The sequence below is a fragment of the Sorghum bicolor genome, chromosome 1 (genome assembly GCF_000003195.3).
Source record: "Sorghum bicolor cultivar BTx623 chromosome 1, Sorghum_bicolor_NCBIv3, whole genome shotgun sequence".
NCBI lineage: Eukaryota > Viridiplantae > Streptophyta > Magnoliopsida > Poales > Poaceae > Sorghum > Sorghum bicolor.
In genome coordinates this window covers 62,579,685-62,600,580 of record NC_012870.2, presented here as the reverse complement: position 1 = coordinate 62,600,580, position 20,896 = coordinate 62,579,685, and the positions used below count along the sequence as shown (strand labels likewise).

Here is a 20,896-nt window from a genome sequence, read left to right as displayed (position 1 = left end):
GAATCTTAAAATTGATTATTGCGAGTATTTTTTTTGTTGTTTGTATAGATTTCTTTGGGTGCCAGCCCACAAAGAAATCACAATTACCTTGGCAGTCAATAGCAGCCAAGGAAATTTAAAGTTTCCTTGGAGGTCATGGGCAGCCAATGAAACAAGAATTCCTTGGCCATCCAAATAATTTCCTTGGAGGTTGTTGGCAGTCAAAAAAACTACTTTCCTTGGAGGTTGTGAGCCCTCAAGAAAACTTCTTTCCTTGACGGTTGCAACATTTTTCTTGGCGTTTTGGCAAATTAAGTCTGGTCGTAGTTTTCTTGACGGTCAGCCTTCAAGTAAATCATCCTTGAGTGCCAGAACCGTCAAGAAAACTAATTTCTCTTAGCTTCTATTCTTGAGTGTGTTTGCTTGACGGTTTGTGGTCAGAGATTATTTCCTTGACGGTTTAACCTCTTTTCTTGACGGTTTTTGGCACTCAAAGCAATTCGAGATTGTGGTAGTGAGGGTTTCTTAAGTTCATCAATGGTCCGTTGAAAGGGCTTGGAGACAGACACTACCGTTCACATAGTAATGGCGTGGCAAGAGACATGAAGACACATTTAGCCGTTCCCAGGTACGGAGATGCAATCCGGTGTCGCTGAAACACATGAGACGTCTTGATCATGATGCACGAAGCATGCATTGCAGAAGGCACATGAAAAGCGAAGCCTTTTTCAACTAGTACTCGCCCCGCTTTAAGCTGCCGGCCAGATCTGGATCTTACCTACATGCACTTCCCCTGAGCAATCTTTCATTTCATGACTCTGCATGCATCAATGCATCATCCAACGTTGGAGTATTCTATAGATCTGCTCTGAAATGCACCAAATCTCTGTCACGTTCGTCGTAGCTACTAGGGCCTATGGGTGCACTGGAACATATAGGTCCAAAAACATAGAAGGTGATAAGTTCTCAAGAGCTCAAAGAAAAAGGAGAAATCAAGATGGCTTGAGGACAATGGACAAACTAGAAAGAATAGGCCAGAAGTTTTTTGTTTTTACCTCATTGAAAAGGCTGTTAAATCTAGCATCCTATCTTCCCTACAGAATTGCCGTTCCCAGTTTCTAGTTCTAAAGACTCTGAAAAACGTAAGCCATAAGTACATGTTTATACAGCTGACTCCTCAGATCACAAAGATTAGGCTCATTCCTCTCCAAGGTTCGCTTCAGTTGAACTCGAATTACATGCCTAGATAAAAGACATTCACCACGATAATCCTAGGTCGTTTCGGCTTAAGCCCGAGATTATATGAATCAAACTTTCCAGAAACAACAAATGAAACAAAATGTTGCACTTGCAGCGGTCATGACAGAAAGGAAGCAATTCAGGGTTTCAAACATGAAAGCAGTTTGGCTTAGTGCCCTAGTGAATCAAAACAGCTACTAGTGACCTGAATTTCTGTTGTATCAGTGATACATTATCAGCAACTCAACTTAAGCACATCATATATGATTTCAGAATCCTTTCTCAGGTTCAACTGAGTTCATACTGTACGAATGAGCACAAATTAAAACAGCTACTTATACAAGGAGGGAGGCAGAACCTTCTTCGCCGGTATAAAACAAGATACTACCAAAAGAATGCAACACCACTGACCCTGCACAGTTGAGCTCACAATTTGCATTTCCTAAATCTCAAAAAAAAATTTGCCCATTGGTCCAACTGTATCTCTTTTACAATATCTATCCAGATGTATCTGGTTAGACTGCTAAAATTTCCAGTCCAAATTGTATGTAAACTCTGCAAAGGAATTATTTTCATCCCAAAATGAATCTTCCCCCAACCCAAAAAGAAAACTTAACAGTTGACTTCTTTGATGCTGTCCCTTGAGTATATATTCTACCTCTGAAACTTTCCCTCACATAAGGTGCTCGAAAGCAGCCTCATGTGAAGAAACTGAAGCATCCAGCTTCAATGCCATGCAAGAACATACAGAGATTTGCATACTTTCTAATGCAACATACACTCTCTAACATACGGGTGTGAGATATTCACATACCGCTCCCATATATACTTGTAACGGCGAATTGCCAGCTTCAGCCAGGGTTTCATGTTCCCATTATAGTGCACAACAGCAGCACTCTCAATCAAACGATCATCTATGTCTACATCATACCCAAGACCCAAGACATGCCATCTGCGGTCTAGGGGCTCCATCAGGCCATAAAATGTCAAAAGACCTGCAGGAAGAGTTCCTGTTCTCCAGAGCAATAGGTCAGAATTTTGCTCTTGCCAATAATGATACAATGACGTGGCGTTTTCCTTCCTCCAAGCTATCAAGTCAAAAATGTTCATTCCAAAAGCCCATCCACAAGTATGTGGATCAATCTTGGAGCTGATGGTTGGGTGCGAAAAATTTAGATACTTGTGATACCGATGAAACGACTCTAAACAAGTTTCCACTGCTCCAATGACATTGCCATGCAACTCTATGGAGAACAGCTGAGTCAGATCCTTTTGCACCACAACATCATCATCAAGAAACACCACCTTCTCCAAGTTGGGAAGTATCTGAGGAATGTAGAACCGTAAATGGTTCAATAGAGAAACAAACTTTGGATTATGGAATTTTATCTCTCTTTCAGGATTCTTGGAACCAGCTGAGTAATAGTAACCCTGGGTTTCCACCTCAGAGAGCTGCCTGACAAGAGGAGATGAAGAAGAATTCAACCACGAGAACTCATCTATGCAGCGGACTTCAACAGTACAACCTTTGAAGTCATTTAAGAGGAACCAAGTTGACATTGCGCCAAAATGGATTCTGTCAGTGACCACATGAAACACAAGCTGTTGAGGATGATTTGCATTGGAGACTGTAGAATTGACAACAACTGAAGTGGCCAGCACATTATCAGAGAATATACAGAAATGATACAGATTATTATCCACCAATCGTGTGGAATTCCGGTTCTCCTCTGAGCGACTCCTATGCTTCGGGTTCCGAAGCCACTCCTCTGTCAGTTTCACAGTTAGACAGTGCAGATTTTTGGGAAAGGATTCTGCTGCTAACTGGCCAAACTCAGCACTTTGAACAATTGCTGCCTTTGCACGCTCCTCTAGTGCCAGGGCATGGTTCTTCAATGTCACTATTGTTGTGCTGATATCATAGTGAGAATCCTGAGCCTTGTATATTAACCGTGCTAGCCGGCTTATTATAGGATGGGCCTGATCTTTAGTGATTGCTCTCCCACTAACTGCTCCTTCAGATAGCAATCTTTGACAATTCCTTATCTGCGAACTAAGCTCCCATGCAAGCTGAAGATTACCATGCTCTTTTGCAAGGATGACATATGCCTTTGCTAGAGTCATCTGATCCGCTAATTGGCGAGCAAATGATGTGCTGCTCAAAAGCTCTTCTGAGAAATTCACTCTCTCATGAGGGACTTCCTCGATCTCTGAACCATTATCCTGAAATTAGTCAAAAGAAAAACATGAGAACATGCACAGGGGCAAATTTTTCATAAATGGAACAGTTACTTTTGCTAACATCAGAAGCAGCCAATCAAGATTGTATACAAGAAGCTGCCATTTCTGAAGTAGATTTTAAATTAATCCAAAATTAACCAGATACAGGTTTGCAAACCTTTGACAATAATCAAGTGCTGGGAGTTATCTTTTATTGAATTATTCAAGCAATTATAAGGAAAAGATTCGAATAGCACCCACAAAAATTTCTGGTCTTCGTTTCATTTATAATGAATGTGAACCACCTGAGGAACTACTGTATGAAAATATGGCTTATATATATGGATACCTGAACTATGATATGGCCAATTCTTGAAATTCCATCAGATATTGTGTTAAAACCTCACCTTTGAATGCAAAAATACTTTTCTATAGACAGAATAATAGGAATTGATATGATTTGCTACCAGCTTCCTTTTTTCCATGTAGTTCTAAAGACAATAACATGAACTGACATATGTTAAAAGAAATAAATGATTGGAACTTCCAGTAGATTGATTCACAGCATCAATCTAGAGAAATTCAAGATTAAAACTAGTATAGGATTTATATCAGTATGTCTCTTTCAGGGCCACAACCCTCAATGCCTCTTCAGATGAAGAGATGATTAGATCTACCTTGAGATGGTCCTAAAGTGATCGATGAAGCTATCTAAGCTAGTTCTTTATTGCCAAAAGCACAGACCATTCACAACACTTCGCATTTATCCATGTGCCATTGAAGAGGATACAATACCCTTTCCTACAATAAAGTCACAGAATGGCCAACACATTCATGCCCAGGATTCAATTTCTTCGTATGTCATAAAAAACTGATTTTCTAAGTTATGATTATCATGCATTAAGTCATAATAAGAGGCTAAACATAAAAAAAAACTTCCTTACAACGATCACCTTACAATACCCCCTTGGATAGTCAAGCTACCACTAGACATTGGCAGTGCAATAGAATTTAATACTTCGTTGAAGCTAAAAATAACTACAGATAACAACAAATGGATTTTCTTGGTTTCCATTATCACTTAATTGTTCTGCCACGGGAATCCATATTCTGATTATCATTTTAATTATATAAAACCTAACACAAAGCCTTTACCTGAAAGAAAGCCTATACCATAAGCTAAAATCAACAATTGTCTCATATACCTCAGCGGTATCCTATTCTATTAATGATTTCATCTGATCTCTCTTCAGCATCTTCAAATCTCAATTGTGCAGTTCCAAAATGCTCATTAAGCAGGTATCACAGATAGGACTTATTGCTATCATAAGAAATTCATTGAAGCGATTCAAATTCATGCAATTCAAATATTACAAACTAGGAGAGAGGCTTAAGTGTTACTGGAAGTTGCTTGACGCCAAAGGAAAAGTAAAAAAGAAACTATGAATGATCTCCCAAATGCCATACTTTTGGGAGTGTTCAATACAACAAGAAGGCCTTGAATAGTCACTTGAAGTTATCAAAGTATAGCATCACACAAAGTACTGAATATTGATGTATAATATTTGGATTAGATCTTCTCTGTTACATGTCCACCCCAGATGGAAGAAAGCACTCATCTTCCTAGTACGTGGACAGTATTTGTTATTAACAGGGAAGATGTGAAACCACCTTGTGAGAATGACACCCTACCTAAGTACTTGAACAGATCACCAAAAAAGTACAGGGACAGACTATCTATCATGCCACACCAACTCCTAAAATCACATACATACCACGTTTGCCATTTCTAACAACCAATCATGATTAACCAAAAACACTTTCTACCATCAACGAAATAGTATGTGGCAACTAAGATTTCCATAAAATGGCAAAGTGCATGACTCGACATACTAACCTTCAAAGGATCCAATACTAAAATATGGCAATAAAGATCTAGGGCCAAAATTGTACTCTGATACTCAAGAGCCTACCACCCAGCCATACTCGCACACTAATGTCGAAACCTCGTTCACTACAAACATAGATAGCATTCAGTTCGTGTAAATACCCGTCTACAGCATGAAACATGAGCATTCTCTCGTACACTTAAAAGAATCACAGATTGTTGAGCTAATCGAGACCCACGTAACAGAAGTAGGTGACAAAAGCATAAAGACACTTAATTGGTCCACAATTCTTCAGCAATAACAGTAAAGCGGTGATCTTTCGGAAGATCTCGCAGAATTAAGCAATCTGAAAGCTACACAAGACCAGGATTGCGGCACTCACCACGACGGGCGGCCGGAACTGCTCCTTCTGGTTGTGGTGCAGGACGAAGAGCATGAGCCCGACGAGGAGGAAGATCCCGAGAAGCCACCAGATCCACCCCGGAAGCCGCCGCCGCGACGAGCGCAGTGCCCGCCTCCGCGCATCGCCGCCCCCGTGCCCCGCCCCACGAAGCATCTCCGGACTAGTCCAACGCAAGAACTAAACCAGAGCCCCGCCTCACCGCCGACGCGCCAAACCCTCCTGCATGGGCGCGGAGAACCCACAAAGGCGGTGCCTTTGGCGGCGGATCCGGGGGTCCGGATGGATCAGGAGGCGATAACCATCCGGCGAACCCACACGCCGGAGGCGGCCGGGTCGAGTCCAGCCACGGGTGACCCGGCAGCAGCTTCCAGGACAGCAGACGAGGTGAGGCAAGAACCGACAGCGAGGAAGGAGCTGTCGGATCCGCGAGGGCGAGCGGCGGAATGCGAGGACGGCGAGCTGGGTTGGATTCAGGGAGATGAAGGGAAGGAGGGAAGGGGAGGGGGAGGGAGAGATCTGAGAATGATGAGACGGTGCGGGGGAGAAGGGAGGGAGGGAGGGAGTAGTTCTTCGCTCGCTGACGTAAAAGGAAAGACACGGCAAAAGCCACCCTTTCCAGTCATGCGTCTCCATTCATTTTTCACCCTCCCTCGTACCATCCGGGTTCAGCTTGCTGTAAGACTATCTCCAACAATGTCACCCAAAATACAAGACCCATATGTCCTTTGGGTAGCGCTACAGGTAAAAGGTTCCATACCTATTTTTAGACTTCTCCAACAACAAGACCTAAAAGACAACACTCTCTGCAAATGGGTCTCGAGGAGAGAGGATACCTAAATTTGGGTTATGCCTCCCTGATACCCAAAATGGGTTTTCTGTATGGATACTCTATTGGAGGCTATAGGTATTGTGTTGGAAACCTATTTTGAGTTTGGGTTCCCAAGTGCATATGCTATTGGAGAGAGCCTAATGTTCAGGCGTGCAGCAGCTCAACTATCTAAAAAAAAAAGATAGAAACAAATTTGTTCAGCGTAATGCCCTAAATTATCGTAACATCAAACCACTGAATATTTTTTAGCTTCAGAACGCGGATGTCGATTTTCTGGTAATATATACGCTGAAAAATATGTCACCGGTTCACCAGATAAAAACATTCCACAAATAATTAATATGATCTTTCTCTGACTTTAGAGAAACAAGACATGATAACTAAGTCAAAAGCATCTTCAAGAGACTCTTTATTTTCCTTCTAAACACTAGGAATAGAGATTTTAGTAAAAAAAACTAACCTCTAACAGTTTATCTAAATGTTTATCTAAATATAGTTATATTTTATTCTGAATTTTTCGCTAGCCAAAAATAGAAGATGAGAATAGTTTTTTTAGAGTGCACATCAGATATAGAAAAGTGATTTTTATGCATGTGACTTTTCAAATGATGATTAATAGAGTGAGAATTAGAAAGGCTCTTAGAGATACTGTAATGACATTAGTTTTGCATGCTTGGTTTTACAACTAGCTTTGTCTATTATTGTTTTGCTAAAAGATTATTCTTATATGTGTATTTTTTTTCTATGAAAATAAACTAGTTCCTAGGAAATTGGTATATGATTCTTTTTGAATTCGTATTCATACCCGCTTTTGAATTTTTATGAAATTGTTAGTAGATGAATAATTAGAGAACAGCTAAAATTTTTGTTTCTCTTCAATTATAAGGTATATTGTCCGGCTGCGTTTCTAGACAACACTCACGCTGCAAATATCTATTGTATCAATAGTGTTTTGTGTCTAAGCTTCTCAGCAGCGGCAACAAACTGTGAATGGTTCTAGTTGAACAGACTGATACCGCGCGTAGCATACCTGGATTTCTAGAACAATACTTATAGCCTCTACCAGAATACCTATATTAGAAGACTTATTTTTTATATCAGGCATAACCTAAATTTAGATATCCTCTCTCCTCGAGACTCACTTACAGAGAGTGTAGTTTTTTAGCTCTTGTTGTTGGAGAAGACAAAAAATATGTATTAAACCTTTTACCAAAAGACGAATGGGTCTTATATTTTGTGTGACAATTGTTGTGGCATGGCTCCTGTTTACCTTTTTCTATCTTCGCCCTTAGTATTATAGTATAAATATTTATAGTATAATAAAGGGGCAACTGAAAAGTTGCTTTACCGTGAAAACATGATTCTGAGTCAAATGTACTTTTCGTGTTAATGTTTTACTAAGAAAACCAAGATAAACCGAATTAAACTTGATGTTACATGTTGCTCTAATATGTTTGGTTCTTTCGGTAAATACCGGAATCGAACCGAAAGAATCGATACCGAATTAGCTCGGTATCGAATTTTTTTAGGAACCGATCGGTACCAGTTTTCTCAGGAACCGAATTTGTCTGGGTACCGAGGAACCGAACCGATCGGTTCGGTATTACCGAATGCCCAGGGTGACCCATCCCCACCCTACACCAAGCTACTCCATCTAGTCATAAAAACATATTATATGAAACAAATACCAATAACTGCTAAACTAATTTTTATCTGAAATCATATAAGTTATGTGTAGAATTATATTATAAATAGTTACAAAATCTCATAATTTTTGAAGAACTTTAAGAATATATTTTGTAAGAAAATAATGGTCAAAGAAATGTATTTAAAACTATGTAAAATCAAATGTAACAAGTATATATATTTTGTACCACGCGGGGAGTATATTATCTATCTACTAAATAGGAGAGAGAGAGAGAGTGTGTGTGTGTGTTATAGGTTAACAGCTGAGTTCGTTAGTTGGCTAAGGGCAGTTCCAATGGATGATTTCTAGTTGTAGTCTCCAAGAATAATTAATGTCTATAGAAATCATCCTTCCCAGTCCATGGTTTCTATAGCAATATTCATTCACAGGATAAATTAAATGAATCATTAAAATGAGATGGATCAATTGTGGCAACTAGCTCTCTACAACACACAATGCAACATAGTTCAAATATGCTTTTCCAAAACACACATTGTTCAAATATGCTTCCCAGAACACACATAGTCCAGACGATGGCAAAGAAAAGAAATCAAATATGCTTTCTAGAACACACATAGTTTAGAACAGAATTTAGATATAAAGATAATAGATACCACATAGTTCAATACACACAAATTTATAGATAAAGATAACAGATGGCATCATACATCAGGAGATTTCATATAGTTGGGCAAGAGAATAACTAAAGTTCATGATATATTATAGTATATAAAATAATATAAGGTGCAACCATCAGGTTTGCACGGCATCATCTCAAGTAGGTCCAGCAGTCATCCAGAAGCCATCAGGCTGCAAAATTCATCCAGAAACCATCAAGTTTCGTAGCATCAATACAAGTGAAAGAATAAGAAACAATGAATAAAAAATAACAAACATAAACATGGAGAGAAAAAACATAAACATGTATATCTATAGAAACTGATCTACTATTAGTTATATGTACCTAATTATTTTGCCTATATGAGATCCTAAACTTTTCTGAAGTACTATTTGAGTTCAGCAAATTGGTAAACCCTTCCCCATCTTACTTGCATATACTATAACTGATTGTAATGCATCTGATATAATCCAGGATTAAAAGAGCTTGTACGCAGTCAGATATTGTTGATTAAAAAAACTGCACAACTTGATACTAAATACAAGTGCAGTTTTCATGAAACAGGATGCTAAAAAAATGCACAACCTACTAGTGTCAATAATCTATTTTAGTTCTTAATTGATCAAGCAGGAGAGAACTCAAAAAGGATTATAATGTGGAAATCTATATTGAACTGAAACAGGATGAACCAAAGAAAATATTTTACTTTCAGTTCGTCAAGCGGAGACCAAATTCAGACCTGCAAGCTAAGTGTGTTTTCATGGTGGATAATACTATGCCAGATATTGTCCGATACTCTGATTGTAATGACCAAACCAGTTCTATAATAGAAATCATTTTGTCGCATCTATTATCAGCACTAAATTTTAAAGCAATATGCAAACACTGTAGGGATGATCGAACTGAAAGCCAAAGTGCACGACGGCAAAAAACTGAAATAGCATCTACAATTCATCAGACTAAATAAGTCTGGAAAACTACCTACGATTCAACAAGCCTAATTTTAGCCACTTCTAAACCAGACCGCAACAAAGCAATACTAGCCAATCATGAGCACACAAAAAAGAAAAATAAAAAATAAATCAATAAGAAATTTGCACGGACTTTATTTACCCGTCACTTGAGCCAAGCGGAGATGAACTTCTCCACCACGCAGGAAATCCCGCGGCTTCAAGACTTGCAGGTGCTGGAGATGTTGTTGCTGCTTGGGCGATGGGTTCACCGGTGGCCGAAGTCGATCCATCAGCAGGGGCAGCGGGAGTAGCAGCGACCGAAGCAAATCGGGCATCAAGAGCCATGGAAGCACGCGCCTTGCCCTACCCTAACCTGCCTTGCCCTGCCTCGATTTGCTTGGAGCTTGAAGATGGCAGACGGAGGGGATTCATGGTTGAAGAAAATGGGGATGGATTGGGACCGGATGAAGCAAGGATTTGGGATAGGGTTTGGAGACCGAGTCTTTAAGGCTTGCTGGTGGGATGGCGGTGAGCGAGCGCCAGAGGAATCGGAGAAAAGAGCGCGCTTGCAGGGGAGGAGAGGCCATCGTGCGGGAAATCGGAGCGGAGCGCGGGGGAAGGGCGCGAGCATGCGTGCGGCATCGCCACGGCGGTGGGCGCAGTGGATCGGGATGAATGAGCCTAGAAACGAGTCGTTTCTCCACAGTGGCGATTTGGTGGTTTCGATCGGCCTCGTTCCTAGCGTAGACATGGTTCCTTCACCTAGAAATCGTTTCTACATCTAGCACCCTCTCTCTTCAATAATTCCTATGCCACATCAGCAAAAAGCTGAGTTGTCAAGCTAATTAATGAACATAGAAACTGCAATAAATTTACCATTGGGACTGCCCTAAGATATCATAATCACATCACATATACTAAAGGAGAACTGTATGTTAACAGTTGCTACTGCCTGTTGGCTGTTGCTCATTGATTGGTTTGTAATTTATTCATGCTCTATTACTGCTAGTCATACACTCATATTGATTTTTCGAACTCATAACTCGTACTGCTGGGAGGAGATGGAAGCGATCGAGTTGGTTTGTTTGGCCCAAAGGGTCATATATCCCACCTCCTAAGCTAACTCTAGAATTGTTAGGCCACTCTTAATGTATGTTTCATGAGAGTGTCATATACATTAAATAGGGTGCCACATAAGCAAAATTGCTGACTTGGCAAGGTCATTAAATGAAGGAGTTTCATCAGATGAGAGAGGAGTTTCATCCCCATGAAACTCATCTGGCTCGGTTACCTAGTTTATAGTCTTGGTAACTGTGCCATAAAACTATATATTGAGACTGGCCTTATGAGAATTGCATTTAATAACTTAAATGAGGATGGGGATTTCCACTCACTACATTGCTTAGTGATTGATTAAAAGTGATGTTAGGAAGAGATCTAGTGCATTTGCTTAGTGAATTTGAAACTAATGGCACTAGTTCATCGACTAGCTATAAATTTTTTTTACTCTCGGTGGTTGTACGTTGTCACCTAGACGTCTTCGAGAGCGAGGATCGTTGAGCATCTTGTTGGTGATTGTTGGGAGGCTCTAATTGGTTGATTTGTGAGGGAGATTATGCTTATCCTAATGTTCGAGGCCAGTTGGAGTGATCTTTGTAGATTGAATTCTAGCACCCAAGTTATTAAGGGTTAAACTTGTGAGGCTTGTTAGTGCACAAATCGATTACCTAGAGACTTACCTTAATAAGAACATACCACACTTGGTCCAATTTAGAATTTAGTTCGTGGTGGCTCATATGCATATTATGAGATAATTATGAAGAGTTCAGTCCCACCTTGGTTGTTAAGGGTGGGTTAAACCAACATATAAAGCTTCTAGAGTCTATCCCACCATCCTCGGGTTAATTCTTTTATGCGATGCGAGGACGAAAGCGTAAGTGGGATGGTGATAGATGTGGTTCGTTCAGCATGCAGAGTGGATCTGAGCAGTTTGGACTCTGAGGTGTTACAAATGGTATCAGAGCTGACCTTCGCTTCTACGGGCGCGTGCGGGTCAAAGGCGTGGATATAGGGTTCATTGTACGCGTGCAGAGTGGATCTGAACCGTTTGGACTTTGACGCGTTACAAATGGTATCGAAGCCAACATTCGCTTCTACGGGCGCGTGCGGGTCAGAGGCGTGGACACGGGGTTCATTGTACGTGTAGGCCCTGCGCGTTCCTGGTCACCATTTGTCCGGTTTGTGGGTATGTTGGGTCGACGAGGACGTCGGATCCTTTAAGGGGGGTGTATGTCATACCCGGCCCAATTTAAAATTTAGCTCATGGTGGCCCATGTACAAATGAAGAGAGAGATGATGAAAATTTTATGGGATGAAATAAGTTTCATAGAAATAAAACTTATCTATATTATTTCTTAGAGCAACTTCAATAATTTGGCTAAAATTCGTTGTTAAATTCTATTGTTTAGCTATTTTATAAAATAGAAAACTTCTCAAAAAAGAAAATATCTATAAAAGCCTTGCTATATATTTTACAAAGTTATATAGCCAGCGCTTGAAGTTGCCTATATATGGTCACCGACAATTAAATAGCCAGCTTCATATTTTATAAAATTAAATAGCATATATGTTCGAGACTAATTTTTGCTATACAAATTTAAAATAGCCTCTATAACAAAAATAAATAAGATATTAGAGTTATTTTAACATATTGAATCTTGAAAAACAAGACACAAAATTTTCACTGAGACTGATCTAAGTGTAGTAGTAATGCAGATTTTATTGGCGCACGTGCAAAACACACACACACATGATGGTTTTGACGGCTGTCGCTGAGCAGAACACGCATATATATTGTAATAAATATACTCCTGTTTGCTCTTTGTTGTCCTCTTGCCTCCTGCCCTCCTGTCGCGTTTTGAGTCTTCACCAAGGAACAATCACATGGATGCTCCATCGGCGGGTAACATAACAAAGTCCATCGGTTACTAATAGCCAGAGTTGCTTGTTAACCCAGCGAGGGTTCTCGACTTGTCCCAGTTGTGTGTCACTTGGTCTGATATGTTTTTTTTTATTTGGATTCTAACGCTTATATATGGTCTAGGTGTTTTTTCTTCCATATTATTGTAGATTTTTCTTGGTCACGGTCCAGTTGTTTTGGTAATATAAATGAAAATAGAAATAAAAAGATAAAGAATGACAATATAATAAATGTCAAAAACAAAAAATAAAAGCAATATTACGAGCGTATGAACACGTAACCCTTTTTCTAATTCTAATCATGAGAAACCAAAGGTTGCCACTGCCAAGTTGTTAGCATAATATCCCTAAAAAAAGTTGTTGGCATAATTTTAATTAGGAATAAAATTTATATAACAGAATCTGGTTCAACTAATCAAACTCATATATTAAGAAGTTTATTGCTCAGTTCGGTCTAAGTAAATGTGTCTTTAGGCTGTATGTATGTACCCGTGCGAACCCTAACAATCCTTGCCACATGAAAAAAACAACAGAGATCTTTCGTCGTAATCATCAACAAATAGTCCCTAACACGTTGTCAACTGACTTCTTACTGACTTGAATTTATGAAATTTAAAAAGAAGCCACAGAGCTTGATATAATCAGCTATGTTCCGGTTCATGGGTAGTGTAAAAATTGAAGTTATGAAATATTTTATTTCATGCTTTGTAATATAATCGGAGAAAAAATCCATCAATATTGTATTTTACTTTGATACAGATTTAATAGGATATTGTTATATTATTGCCAACATATATTGCTTAAATCATTCTCCCTCCATCCAAAAAGAATACACCTACAGATTGTGTGCCACTTAAAATGGTTCATATTTGATCAAATTTCTAGTAAATTAATAGTATTCATATTTATGACTCCAAATCAATTTATTATGGAAGTATAACTTATATCTATAACTCTTATAAAGCTAAACCCCACTAGATGAATTCTCTCTTCATGCAAGGTGTTCACATCATTCCCCACTAAATGACCCACTAAATATTCTATCTCTTCATGCAAGGTGTCAACATCATTCCCCACTAAGTCCATATCATTTCATATTAATTACAAAAAATAACCATGTCATCTATATCATGTGAAATACTTTAAATCTTTAATCTATTAACATACAAGTCATGTACATATTTCATCACCAATTAATTTCTCTATAATGTAACTAAATATTAGTTTTTGTTCTATTAGCTTAGCAATTTTTTTACTAGATCTAATACAATAAAATACATGCAAGTCAAATTCATATGTATACATACATAATATACTGAATATCATATAGTAATGCTATATATATAATGATTTATTTTTAAGAAAATCCCGCAGCAACGCGCGGGGAATTCACCTAGTTTAATCTAATGATATTTATTAATACGATAAATATTTTTTTGTTAGAATTGGTCAAATTTAAGATAATGAAACATGATACAGTACTAGAATTGTATTCTTTCTGGAACTAAGGGAGTAGATGTTAAAGTCATCATAAAATAAATTATTCCGTAGCTCTTAAATTTCACAGAAAGAGGAAAACACAAATAGATATGTAACATTAATTCAACATGTTCGATTTTCTTGCCGTTTGATAGATTTTTTTCTCATAATATAACATATGGATATATTTGCTAGTATACTAAAGACATAAAGGATTCTTTTGTCCTTCTTTTTTTACTTATCACAATTGTCCTCACACGTTCCTTCTTGTCTCGTTAGGCCATCCTTAGTAGGAGAGTTTCATAACACAGTTTCCAACACATCTATATTTTGAAAACAATGTAGAAGAATTTTATCCCCACGAAACTCCCTCTACTCCCATGAAACCCTTATCATCTCTCACTCTCTTTATTAATATAGTGTCACATCAACATATTTAATGTGTATGAAACTCTAATGAAATCCCATTGAAACTGACCTTACTCATAATTTGTGCTCATAAGAAGTTCAATTTCAAGACTCATTAGAACAGATGATGTTATCACTAAATAAATCTTCGAGTCATAACTTGCAGTTTGTAATAACACACGACATGTATGCTACGGAGTTCTTAGACAAAGGAGACATATATACATATTCCATATTCTATGGTGACATTGGCCACCTCTCAGGTACGGTTAAGCCAGTGCGAAGAAATGTATATGAACTATTACAAACTGTCGGTAGGACTAGGACCTGCTTGCACGATTCTACCTACCGAACACTTGGCATATAGTACCATATATACTGCTACACACACACTACTCCTACATGTCTAGGGCCCAGACAAATGAGCGAGTTGACTACCCATCGAAATGCCCAATAATGCGTGCAGATGGAGTTTTAAATATATACTACATCAGATTCCTGTGGGTGGACCAATCAGGTCGTCTTCCTCAGCTAGTCACCTTTCGTTAGGCTTTCTCAATCACAGCACAAAGCAGGGCAGCGATGCTGTTAAGCGAGGTATTAATTCTGTGTACCATTTTCCAGGCCATCCTTGTCGCGCCACACTGACCCGGCCGGAATAGTTACGCGCGCTACTAGAATAGAGTTGGACTGATGGACTAAAGCAGCCTAATTATGTTGAAAGTTCTGCTAGAGGAGAACGAAACACAGGAGCTGCTAGCTGAATCCTTCTAAACACTAGTTTGTAGCGCATATGTAGGATTTGTCTTCAAGACATGGACTCCAGAAGATAGAAGACTGAAAAGAGCAGATTGCCTGATTACATGTCGGTCATAAAAAGTTAGGCACAACAAACTCACACACACACAGTTACAGTACTACATGGGAAGAATCAGGAAATGGCAGTGTTAGTGTTGGCCAAAAGTCTCCTCATCAGGTTTTTATTTCTACCACTAGGTGTATAGGCAGTTTGGGAAGTGGCAAAGGAGCCAATGAGACAAGCAGATCTCCTGATCAACCAACCAATTAGCTACAAGGATCAGAGTGCAATTTGTGCTGAAGCAGAGAGATTAGAGATCTGCAAACATGGAGGAGAAGCATATGTCAGTTTCGATCTGTTTCAGAGTGCATGTTGTGTGAAAAGTGACATGCATGCACATGATGCAAAAGCATGCAAAACTGGGATGGGGGTTGGTGAGCCATGCTGGGGACACGGCTCCACATGCATGTGCCATGGTGTCTTAGAATTTTTTTTATATATAGCATGTGGTTATATAAAGCTGAATATCAGAACAACCACGATGATGGTTGTGGAGTTCCTTTTTTGTTAGGTTGGGTGTTTGCTTCAAGATTAAGGCCCATGAGAAAAGGCAGGAAAAAGACTTGATTAATATAAATGAGCCAATGGATCGAAAAGATTATTTGCATCTTTTTACCAAATGAATATCCTCCTTGATATTGAAGGGTATTTCTAGTTTCATTATTGGATTTTAATCATTTGGTTTCTCTTTCCGTGGAACAACCAAAGGTGCTGGGGCGGAAGTTAGTTGAGATTAATGGGGACAATGCCAGGGTAAATGGGTAATACTTAATAGTTTCACCACGTCTCTTTCTATCTACAGGAGGGCAGAATTTAGCTCCCCTATCGGCTTGAATAGTGGCCTGTGACCACTGGCCACAGCCCACAGTAAAGCTCTTGCACTTCCGTGCAACTTGTATCAAACAAGGCCTCAATGCCGAGACTTTTAACATCCAATCATAATGATTATATATAAAAAGGTTCATCCTATGACTAAAAATGGTCTTCATGGTCTTTTCTTAAGAGATTTTATGCGTACATGCTTTCCAAAAACATCATAAATCACACTATATGTGAAATTTTACAGAATGTAGGCCTTGTTTAGTTAAAAAAAATACAAAATGGACATTGTAGCACTTTCGTTTGTATTTGACAAATATTATCCAATCATTGACTAACTAGGTTCAAAAGATTCGTCTTGCAAATTACATTCAAACTGTTCAATTAGTTATCATTTGTATATATATTTAATGCTTTATGCATGCGTCGCAAGATTCGATATGATGAGAAATCTAAAAAATTTTGCAAATTTTTTTGGAAACTAAACAAGGCCGTAATACTTGGCTGGATGTGGTCGTATAGCTGGATTTTTTCTGTTTTCTAAACAAAGAATTTTACAGAAATTATATAAGAATTTCACAATAGTTAAGTCGTTTTGGAAAACACAGGATTCATGAAAAAAAACTTCCTGCATTCAAAGGGGGGCTAACCATCGATTCCATTCGGTCTGTCATGACTTGTAATATTGACAAGTTATGCAGAGTAACTTATTGCAAGATTAACTCAGAATATGATTGTGCTCTTAATTATACTGCCATGGATGGCATAATAGCCTTTTTTTTCATTTTATTTAGTTTTACTCGTGTCCATCAAACTCGCTAAGACTCTTTATTCAGGTACACTCGATTCAGCGCAATCGCAAACCACAATTTTAGATACAAAACTAGGGAGCGGATCAAACCAAACATGGGGTTGATCTAGGTCCCAACCAAGACTCAGGCGAGCGAGTTCGTACGCACTCCTATTACATGATCTAGAGATATGAGAAACTTGTACAGAATCAAAACACAAAGAAATCAGCTCCCTAGCTTCTTTATAGAGTACAGATGCTGGACTACGATTACGTTCATTGGACTGTAACGCTTTTACTGTATCCATTGAGTCCGACTCAAGGATGATGCTGCCAATACCGTGGCTCGACGCGCGCTTGCAGAGCCGCAATACAGGCCTGAGCTTCAGAACAGTCAGCGTCATGAACAGCTCCTATTGAACTAGATCCTAGCCAATACTGCATGGTTGTTGTGATCTCTAATTACAAAGCCCCAGCTCCCTGTCTTAGTTTCAGCAAAAAAAAAGGCACCATCACACAATTGATTTTGAGTACTACCCATCGGCGGCCGAATCCATCTGTCTGGTGATGGTTGTGTTATGTTCACCTCCTTTCTTACAAGGTTGGATTCGATCGCTAGCATAATAGCTCGGTGGGCAACTTGGCCTGGGGAGCGCACACCTTCTCCTGAATTTGTTTTGTTCCTAGCCTCCCACCATGAGTACAAGAACATGATCACCCGCAACATATTATTCGTTTGAGCTTATTAACCGAATCTACAAGCCATTCAACAATGTTTTTCTCTCACAACAAATTAGCTATTAGTATTTTTTATCATAGCTTATCAGCCAAACGAACAAGGAGGATCGTCCCGGAGGGCCAGGATGGCCAAAACCATTTCTGCAGCTGAACGCTTATGTAGCAGTTCAGTCCGTATATCTTCTAGCATTGCTTCCCTCCAACATCTAACAACAAACTTACAGCTCGACATTGTTATAGCTCGACATGACATTGTTGTTATACGGTTGGGCCAAAAAGCCCGATGTTATCAGGCTGCTGCAACCTGCGCTCCGTGGTGTTGAAGATGGACTGGGCCATGTCGGGAAGGCCCAGTGCAAGCCCCCTTAAATAAATTTAGAAGAATAAGATTGCAAGCCCAATTAACAAACACCAGCTAGGCTCAATTTCCAAGATGCACGCCAAGGGTGAGAACGCTAATAGGAAAACCAAATGAACGCTGACGTTATAATTTTTTTGGGCAAGGGATCTGAAGAGCCTTTTATAATATCAGCCCTAAGATGTAATATAAATTTTTAGTTATCTAAAGTTAAGCCATCTTAAGTTTGACTAAATTTATAGAAAATATATTATATCAAAGAGGTAAATTATGAAAAATACATTTCATAATGTATCTAATGAAATCATCTATCTATCCCTAATATTGAAAGAGATCATTATCTTCCTCCATCGACCAATTCTTCGCTCTGATTTCTGATTTTTTTTTCCTTTCCGTTTTGATCCAATTATTCGTTCTGAGAGTTCTATTTCGTTTTAGTGCCAATTCGTTATTAGGTCATGTTTGGATGTTGTGTAATTTATCTCAATCTAGCCCAAAACATGTAGATTGATACAAATTCGACTACATCCAAACAAAACCTTAGAGTTGCATCCCAGTGCTGATTCTCATTTGTTAGTAACAACGCTCCTTAGCTCAAGTATCCATCAAATGACCAAGTCTTTGTGATGGGGTTTTTGCCGATTCTCATTTGTTAGGAACAACACTCCTTAGCTCAAGTATCCATCAAATGACCAAGTCTTTGTGATGGGGTTTTTCGATATATTGATTTTATTATTATCCTACAAGGACTAGCCGCATTGAGACGGCATAGTACAAAGTTTAATTCACAATAGTGTGTTATGAAAGTGTAAATGTTATCACAATTATGCAAGCAATGAGCTAGGAAATAGTAACTCCATCCAGTTCTAATATTATTGGAGAGTAAAAGTATCTCAAGTTTGATAATTTTATATAATAAAGTAATAACATTTATAATATCAAATAATTATTATTAGATTCTTTATGAATTATATTTTCGTAATATACTTATTTGATGTCATAAATCTTTGTAATTCGTTCTATAATTTTGGTTAACTTGAGATGATTTGACTTTACAGAAAAGTTGGAATGACTTCTAATTTAGAAGAGAGAGAGTAAGTAGCAAAGACACTAAGTTTGGATTACAACATCTATGTGCTACAAAATATTGTTCAAAACGAATGTTCACTTGAGCTTATCTGCCAAATTTGCCAACTACTCAACGATATTTTCTCTCACAATAAATCAGCAAACAATACTTTCAGCTATGACTTTTCAGTCAAGCGAACGGGCCCGGTTTAAGATCTTGCCCCTGATCTTGTTTCTTGCTTGCATTAGTAGTCCGTTGCAGTCTGCATTTTTGCCGTGTGGAGGTATTGGGGTGTTGGTTGTGGGCTCGTGGCATTTGATCTGCCATGGTTTTGATAGTTTCCATTGTGCCTAGGCCCGGCCACGATCCTATAGCCTTTCACAGCCCAATTTAAGGGGTGTTTGGATCTAAGGCTAAAATTTAATCTATCTAGTGGGCTCGTGGCATTTGATCTGCCATGGTTTTGATAGTTTCCATTGTGCCTAGGCCCGGCCACGATCCTATAGCCTTTCACAGCCCAATTTAAGGGGTGTTTGGATCTAAGGCTAAAATTTAATCTATCTTGTGATAATAGACTCTAGGCTAGTTACAAGCTAACAAAAGCTAATGGACTCAATGAGCATCGCCAAGAGTTCCCAATAAAGCCTCTCAATTTATGATTTTTAGCAAGAATAGAAAAACTCATCTTCAACAGTTCCCAAATCCACCTTTCGATCTTTCCGCACTTGGAAAAATAGATCGATCAGCGCGGATATATTTGCATGTCTCCCACATATGTATACATTGGCCAATCTAAAGGTGGAAGGGTTTAGGAAAAAAATAAAGAATATAAAAGGATCCTTGATGCAAATATACGAGAGAGAAAGAATATACAAAAGTTGTTAGGATAATTTAGAAATAGTATAGGATTCTTGACGTAAAATTATGTTTTATGTTTTAAGAGTGAATTATTAGAAATTGTTAGAGATGGTCTTATTTATTATTCCTAATAATTTTTGGCGAGTTAAAAAACTTCATGGTCTTGGAAAAAAATTGTTGGGAACTCTTGGAGATGCTCTAACCGTTAATTATTGCCTAATTAGCTCTTGTTTGTTTATAACTAGCTCATTTTACCTCTCCTATTTGGCATACATCTTGGTCTAATGGTTAGCCTAAGGCCAGTCTCAATGCATAGTTTTATGGCACAGTTACCAAGACTATGAACTAGGTAACCGAGCCACATGAGTTTCATGGAGATGAAACTCCTCTCTCATCTGATGAAACTTCTTCATTTAATTACCCCCTTTCTCCTTTCAAGCAGTTACTTCTCTCATCCAACGCGCTCTTCAATATTTGCTTCAGCAATGTATCAGGTGAGAAGAATGGTGTCTCTGCAGGTCACTATGAATCTCTGCGAGACTTTTGATGATCTAGAACTAAACGCACAAGTGGACTCCGGGGCAGGACACCACTGCGTTGCCTTGGAGAAACCCTGATAGAGCCACTAGCGAAGCCACCTTGTTGGGGCTGACCTAAGATAGGTTAGCAAAATACTAGATTTCGTGTGGTAATAAATGATCTGAAAAGTTTTAGAACCGGG

The 20,896-nt window shown here is 38.8% G+C and overlaps 1 protein-coding gene and 1 long non-coding RNA gene across 2 annotated transcripts; both read right to left on the bottom strand.

The window, feature by feature from the left end:
- LOC8070047 (probable galacturonosyltransferase 11) lies at positions 1,420–6,333 on the bottom strand. The gene is made up of 2 exons (XM_002465089.2): positions 5,710–6,333; positions 1,420–3,441 (listed from the first exon to the last, which is right to left on the bottom strand). Exons 1-2 carry the CDS (start codon positions 5,881–5,883, stop codon positions 1,984–1,986), a joined length of 1,632 nt encoding a protein of 543 aa, XP_002465134.1. The 5' UTR covers positions 5,884–6,333; the 3' UTR covers positions 1,420–1,983.
- Positions 8,822–10,597, bottom strand: LOC110431903. Its single transcript, XR_002449372.1, has 2 exons — positions 9,979–10,597; positions 8,822–9,056 (listed from the first exon to the last, which is right to left on the bottom strand). It is a non-coding gene; the product is annotated as an uncharacterized LOC110431903 (long non-coding RNA).